The sequence below is a fragment of the Opisthorchis viverrini genome (genome assembly GCF_000715545.1).
Source record: "Opisthorchis viverrini unplaced genomic scaffold opera_v5_213, whole genome shotgun sequence".
Lineage (NCBI taxonomy): Eukaryota > Metazoa > Platyhelminthes > Trematoda > Opisthorchiida > Opisthorchiidae > Opisthorchis > Opisthorchis viverrini.
In genome coordinates, this window is record NW_008751871.1 from 54,627 (window position 1) to 62,570 (window position 7,944).

A 7,944-nucleotide genomic window follows, 5' to 3' on the forward strand; every position below is an offset into this window, starting at 1 on the left:
CGTGATGAATAAACTGCGGTTAGGCGTTAGCACATCAAATACTTGTTCACGCGCATATTTGATAGCTTTCATGACCGGTCCTACAGGGCTGAGTTAAGAGTTACATGATGAGATAATGACAATCCGTTCAACCGATTGATATGAAACTTGAAGTACATAGGTTTGCACAAATTCCTGAAACCGTAGACAACGAACTTCAGGTAGAAAAAACTACAAAGGTCTAACCTAAACATCACATTTTCGAGGAGAGTTTGGGGATTTTTTCCTTAGCAGTATTTTGCGTCATAAAGCCCGCCTTTTAAGGCTATTGCCCGGGGCACCCACAACACACTAGTGAATGGTTGCACTTGATGGTCCCTTTTTCACTGCCAGCCAAACTGTAAGGTTGCGTTCAATATCGGTAATGTTCTCATTGTAGCGGATATGACACAGCTTCATGCGTCGAGTGTGATTGGCGAAGATATGCAGGCGCGTTCATGTGTCACAAAGTTGTGGTCATCATCGGACTGTCATGATCCATAGAAAGCCAGGTTATGGTTAACATGGCTCAACTCAGAAATCTTAGTTTTTGAAAAGCAACTGCCTACTCACAGACTGGAGCAGATGCCTCATGACAGGAAAACTAGATCAAAGAATATTTACAGATTAGTCCTAAACAGTATGATTTCTGAAAGTGAGTAAGTTTTTCACAAAACACCCATCGGCATACTAATTTCCTTCTCACGGGAGACTAACCTGAGTCGCAAATGAATCGCACATTCTTGGTGTTCTCCTTCAACTGAATATGGTGCGGCAGGCCGTCCCATGTTTCAGTTATTACGATATTCGAAATAGTGCAATACATTGCATAGACGTAACATTTCTCTTGAATAGTCTACTACCGGATTCATGTGAGTCTCCTGTGAAAAATAAATCGTCGAACTTCGGACAACTTGGGTCCAAGTACAACGTAAGTTTGATGAAAACTCGTGGACTGCGTTTACCTGACGAGCCCCAAGAAGGGCGAAACCGGTCGTTTGTTGTCGAAGAGTTTTCATTAATCTGAATCAACTCTGTATCAACTTACCGTCTATGCACAATACATTTTTCTGTTTTTTTAATCGATCCAATTTTTTTCAAAAAATTTCACTGTAGCTCGAGTAAATCTTCATAATGAATGTTCTATAACACAGTTTTATAGAAAGTTTCTTTGTGAAATTCTTCCTTACGATATAGCTATTCCGAATTTGTGCAGTAGCCTCGTTCCAAGATGGTTGTTTTGGACAGACTTGTGTTTGTGTTTAAGATAGTAAGGCTATTGCCAATTTCGTGATAACTGCTTTTAGGGCGTGATTTGACCGCGTCAACAACCGCTCCCCTACCACGAGTGCCTTTTTGTCATTAGGGAGGTAGGATATATTAACCATACTCTGTATTCCAGGATAGCGACTGGATTTTGAGTGTTGCTGCAGTGTTTGGGTGGAGAAAATGACCTACATGGTAGCTAGTGTCAAGCAGACACTCTTCATTTGTGGTCCTTTGTAACAGTGGGATAGAGCTAACGGTGGGAACGGTTTCCCACGTCAGGAAGCATTCGCTCGACCGTGATGGAGGAAGTGCACATGCTAAATGAAAACAAAACCGTTTCGTCGAAAAATCGTGCGACTTTTTTCACTTTGAAACTGTGCATAACACATGGGACGGTTGTGATAGTCGTAACAGCTATAACGACATCAGTTGCCGACGTTCCCACCCGTCATCGCGGAGCTCACCGTCAAAGGCGAACTCAGTATCACACCACTCGATTCGGCCGATTCGTGAATGGTGTTTGATGCATACGTTCGTGTGTGCGTTCATGCCTACCGATGCTCGAGGCAATGCTTACAGTGACCTTGTGTACATGCGCATACCTACTGTGTAGAGGACCGGTTCCGTTCTCAAGGGCCACAGAAACTGCAAAAATGGGCACTGAAGGCACTAGTAACAGATCGCGGTGTGTGAGGGAACAGTGTGGGAACGACAGGCATAACTTTTTCTACCTCATTCACGGTGTGGATAAGTTTGAGACCATGGGAAAATGTGAGAACAACTCAGTTGTGGTGTCGATTGCGTAGCACAGCGAGTCGGAGAGAATGTTCCTGCGATACAAAACATGTGCGTGTAGACCCACATGTGCAAACCTATCCAGATGGGAATATTTTCAGTAGATCACCAAACAGTTGTCGTGTTTACTGAGAAGAGGCGCTTGCAAGATACGACCCAATGGTGGAACTGCATTGCATTGAGATGAAAATTCATGTATAATATTGCGTAAAAAATTCCAGTCTAATTGATAACTGTTCATTTCACGCCCTTTTATGAGTTGTGTTTCCGTGCTGATCTGTAATGAGTTAACGGCTAATGGTAACATATTCAGGAGTCACGTACCTGAATGCTTCCTGTAGTGAATGCGTAGGGCACTGGAGCAGTTGAACGTTTTATCACATAAATCGCACTGTCTTGTATTCAGTCCTGATTTTGCGGAACTGTTTTCGACACAGCTTTGTAGTGCCGCTCCCTCGGTTGCATTGATGTCTTGAGATTCACTGACAGACAGTCCATTCAGATCGACTGTGCCATGATTTGACGGAGAACGTTTGTCTACCGAGTGGTTGAGCTCATTTGGTTGAAAGGATTCACGGCCTGATGATTCTTTCGTTGAATTGATAAACGACTGAGAGTATGGCCCAGTAACCGATGGTGATGTTACAATATTAGGGTTGATCAACCATGGGAAGGGATGGGTGGGTATGGACCCCATAAGGGAGTTAGATGTGAAGGCAGGTGTTGCAATGGCAGAGTTGGTCGGTGTTGTAGCATCCACCAACGAACGCATTCCCTGAGTAGCTGTCAAGTTCATTCCTTGTTCTTCCAAGTCGCTGGAACAGCTATCTTTCACTGTCGAGAGTGTGGATGAGGCTTGGTTCATTGTACTCCTGAAATTCGAATAAGCAGTCACTGGCGATCCGAAAGATGTCGCACTGAAAGCTGCGACCGATTTTAATAATTGTTCAAAGGAAGCGGTATCAAGCAGCGTTGCTGTAGAACCCATGGTCGCGAGTGGTTGCGACGGTACACTCGGTTTTTGGCTAGGTAGTATTCCAGATTTCGATAGAGCTTCTGTCAGCATTGTGGGGTTGTTAACGGGTCCCGAGTTGCCAGTCGTACTTGAGCCGTTCACAGCTGCAGACATAAACAGTTGACTCAAGGTGGTTAGGGCCGCAGCCAGTGCAGTATTGGGAAACAAATTAGCAGCATTTGCTGCCGTGGAGAGGGTTTTGAAAGGGTCCAGGGCTGACTTGACTTCAGTGCATGGGACGTTCTGGGAACTGGCAACACTAGATGCTACTGTTGTCGATGGGAATGGAAATTTGCCCGCAGCTTGCAACACGCCAAGTAAGATCTCCTCCATTGGTGTTTTGTTGCTCGCTGTGTTGGACAAGTGATCCATATGTTGGGATACTTTGTTCGAATAGGGATAATGCATGGACAGATTCCCCACTGGAAGCCCTGTGATAGAGACGGAAGAAAACACTGGAGAGTAAACCTGATATAGTGGACTGCGTGCCAGAATATCGTCTTCGACTTTTTGTGGATTAGTAAAACTATGAACCAGTATATCTATTCTGATGTGACTGTGAAAAATGCTTCAGGAAAGTCGAGGGAATGTAAGGGGTTTGAACGGTGCAGTTGTAGTTCCTGAGAAATTTGCGCTAGCTAGGCGACCAAACACTGGAGCGCCGAACATTTTTGTCAGTGTTTTACTTGAGAGGAAAATGATCCTCGTTTGTTGATGTTGTTAGCTGGCGTCACATCAAACACCTACGAATCCCATGGCTCATATCTTGCGGGCTCACACGTCCACCAGTATGATCGTGGGCAGGTCCACCAGACACATTTGCGGTGGAGGAAGTCGCACAAGTAAACTTGTTTTTCGACTCATTAACATTTGTTCCGAGAAGCAACGGTGAGGTGGCACACACGATATATACAGAAAAACTCTGGAATGGGACAGACGCTGGTTTGGGAGTCCTGTCATTAGCGTCCACTGTAAGAGTCAAGAACGGTCGAACGATCGCGATTCGATGTCCCAGTGCACAGGAAGATCGTGGCTAGGAAGCCAACGAACAGTATTGACACAACGAACACGAAGTAGATAGGATTTCTTCCCATCACTAAACGGCATGTTTTTTGTCTGTGAGATGGGCGTCAATAAAAGGATGACAGAAATACACCGTCTCATCGCAGTTCTGTGTGTTGCATTTGGGGAACATTCGTTAGATCAGTGATCCTATGTGGGGAGCCCCATCGCAAGTTGTTGCCCTACCAAAAGGGATCAGACTGTGCTCAGAATCTGCCCACGTGACAGTTTCCCGCCTTTGAAAATGGTGAAAGTGAGGTGTTCGGCTATTTTACTCACGTAAAATAGTAGTAAAGAATCTTTGGTGTGATAAAAAAAATCCCAGCATATTGTTCTAAACGCATTCCATTGGAGTAAGATGCGTTCAGCTGTAGCATCCTTTCGGTGCCAATCTGCCATGCCACCTGAAGTAAGCACGAGGGCTGGGATACTGCCAGAATGTCCAAGGCTAGACACGGGAAGTCGGCAGGGGGAGGTCGGGTTCGAACCACGGACCTTCCAGTCAGCAAATTTGTGCTCTAACCGGAGTGATGTGCAGATTTCAGTTATTGCATTATATTCTTCTTGGTTTAGTAGAAGGGAAAGTGGCCATGCGCTATTGACATTTGGAGGGCCTGATAGTGTCCAATTACCAAAAATTAGTAACTCTGTTCAACACTTTATTGTGTATATCAGCTGTCACCTTAACAAGCCACTTTAATGTGCTGTCACGGATTCTTGAGAACAATCAGACACAGTGACTGCTTTGCTGTGCAGGCAGGTGATAACTAACCTTTTCTATTTCAGGATGAACGTTCATTCCGTCCGCAATATCAGCATACAGTGGTGGGTAGTGACAACGATATTGGCAGAGATATCCTCATCAACTTTAGATAGGAATTTAGCATACAGACCCTTCTAGAGGGCTTCCACTATAGCCTTACGACACATGCCTTCTTATCACCTCGCGTGCAGATGTAAGGGAACTACAATCCTGGAAAGTTTGCATGCATTTCACAGGGAATAGGAAGTACCGAATAAGTCAAGGACCTGCCTAGTTTGGAATAGTCTCTTCCCAATACAACCGCGAAACCATGGGCTTGGAATTTCACAGAACCAGGTGAGTTCATCTTCCGCATAATGTTGAGATTTGGGTGAACTCGTGCTTCAAGTGATTCGTCCTAATACATCTATCTACCTCGTCAGTCCATGTTAAGACAGACTGCTTTTCCGGAACCGGCCATTGTGGATACGCCTTCAAAAGCACATCATAAACTCCAATCAGTGGCAACTTCACCGATGTGATCAATAAATCACCACCATTGTCAATTAGTAAGCGCCACGAATTGGTCAGTAAACTTCGACTTACGCAGTCTGCAACCTTGAACATCAACAATCAAGAAATAATTTAAAATACTGTTGAAAATATTCCATTTGTTTTTATGTTCACGTCTCAAAAATACGCTTTTTATGACAGCAATTCCACTCTAACATCATATCCCCTAATTTTTTTCAGTTTATTCGATGTTTCAAACATATCATCTACTCAATTTTGAATTCAACACTAATGAGTATAGGAAAAAATAGCCGTATTTTGTCTGCTATGTCTTGACATGCATCCCATCAACTGAGCTTCAGAGCATCCGCACAATATTTGTCTTCCTTACATAATGCGTACTGTTTTTCAGAACGACAAAAAGGAAGCAATCATCTCATCCAACGAAATTCTGTTTTTCCTTTGCCCCCCACCCCCAAAAAATATGTACGAGTGCTACATGCACTCGTACACATGTGCATATCCACATGCCTGCGAATGGACTACGGTATCTAAGGTGTTGCTAGTGTAACAGCCGGCAAAATCTTATCACCGCAACATCTGTCCACAAACTGGTCGTCGCTGTTCCACTTTTCCCCTGTGTTTGCCTGAGACAGTATGGTTTGTATGTGCTTGGTAGTAGCAGTAGCAGCAGTATTAGTAGTAGTGGTAGTAACTCGTTTGAGTCTTCCAAGGTGACGTGGTTGAACAGGAGCGGGAGAAGGAGAAGATGAATAAGAAGGTGGTGGTGGTGGTGGTGGTGGAGGTACCAGCCGATCCACATACACAGCATGTGCGCGGTTGATTGGCTTTTGTTTACGCATGTTTTATCTCTTTGTTTACCCACAGGCGATGTACTCCCTCATTCGCTATGTGTGGACTACTCACAAACGCACACAATTTTCCCAAACCAACCTCTAATTGTGACTAACTGTATATGGAGGAGAAAACAATGGGTTTTAATAACAATTGGTGCTCTCTGAAAGTGTAATGTCAAAGTTACCAAGGCGTCCACGTCAATCTTCTTTGGATACGAGCAATAAACCAGGCAAGAAGGTTTTACAATAGCTTACCTATCTGTTGTAGTATGTGTTGTCCAAAATGTGTCTCCAAGTCAGCTCGACTGACAAACATTTCAGGACACAAAGTGCATTGAAATGTTCCATCCGACGGCACGGATGCTGTAACAGCACCGTTTGTCAATTCTGTTTCCTGCAAAGTTTTCTTGCTGTGTTGTTCTGGATTTGACATTGTTGATGATTTGTTCACGGCGTGAAATAGATTTAGGCCGGCTGGTAAAGGCAGAAGACTGGTGGGACATGAGTCGAATTTCGAGAACATGTTGGCAACGGATGTGAGTTTTCCAAGAGGCGTTGTCGACACTGAAGTTGTAGCCGCTTCCGAGACAAGATTCAGCGAGTCTGATAAATTACGCAGCCGCATCGGAGAGGATCCAGCAGTATTCTGCAGCTGAGGTGTTGTACGCGTTCTGAGATCACGCATATTGTTTAAGGGCTGATCGAACTGATGGGGACTTGATGTCTTCAGACTAACCGGGAGGCCATGTTCCATTGTTTCGTGGTCTTGCAACTGGCTAGAATGAAGGAACTGACGAGGGCAATAGTGGCAGGAATAGCTTCGGTTATCACTAGTACGTTTCATATGTGTGTTCTTGTGTCGATTCAGCGAGCCTGAAAAAAGACAGGATATTGCTGAGTTCAAACAGCGTGTCTAAAAACAGCAGCCTGTGACAACATGGTGTAGAAGTGAAGCAACAATTTTTGTACACTACTGTTTACATCAATGCTATGAAGATCCAGGTTACGCATCCAGGAGACAAAAATTATCCTTAAAAAGGAACATTCGCCATATGTTGTCCGCATTCACCTCAGTGATATTTTTCCTTCATTTTTTTTTTCAGAAAAAATCAACTCAGTTTATTTTTTTAGGCTGATCGCGTATTGGTTTAAGAGTCACTGTACTCGAGTACCCAAAATAATTGTGGTCCCTCCTGTAAGATCATTCTACTCTGCAGCAGGCAACATAATGAAAGCTTGCGTTTGGTAGAATCTGACTAGAGTCTAGTAGAGTCAGACAAAGAATATTCGGTGCGCAGATCTCAGCGAAATTACAAAACTCAGTAGTATGTAAAACACTCTGTATGGAACAGTCCTCTCTGTTTCCTGACAGCCTGTGTACAATTCACACACACACAGTTCAATCGCAGGCAGTGATTGTGTTATGACAGGTTCAGTGCGTTTGAGGAGTTAACTGTTTGGGGGATCCTTAGAGACTGGGATTGACGAAGTCAACCACTGTAGAATGTGGGTCGTCGTACCGGCCATCCGGACATCTAAGACCACCTGAGTTCGAGTTCAGATAGCATAATCAGTTTTCTCATGCACATGTTGAGAGATGGGTGGAATGGCACATAGATGGCCTGTCAAAGGACCACAAAACGAACCCAATTATGTTGCGTGATACGTCAATG

At 44.2% G+C, this 7,944-nt stretch overlaps 1 protein-coding gene across 1 annotated transcript; it reads right to left on the reverse strand.

Annotated features, from left to right (window-relative positions):
* Positions 1-818: 818 nt before the first annotated feature.
* On the reverse strand, positions 819-7,115 carry T265_14554 (hypothetical protein; the record flags this gene model as incomplete). The annotated part of the gene is made up of 5 exons (XM_009174169.1): positions 819-983; positions 1,752-1,838; positions 2,407-3,528; positions 4,381-4,677; positions 6,527-7,115. Coding segments are annotated over 5 exons (2,259 nt in total), but the record flags the coding sequence as incomplete, so codon positions are not given.
* Between the last annotated feature and the right edge of the window lie 829 nt (positions 7,116-7,944).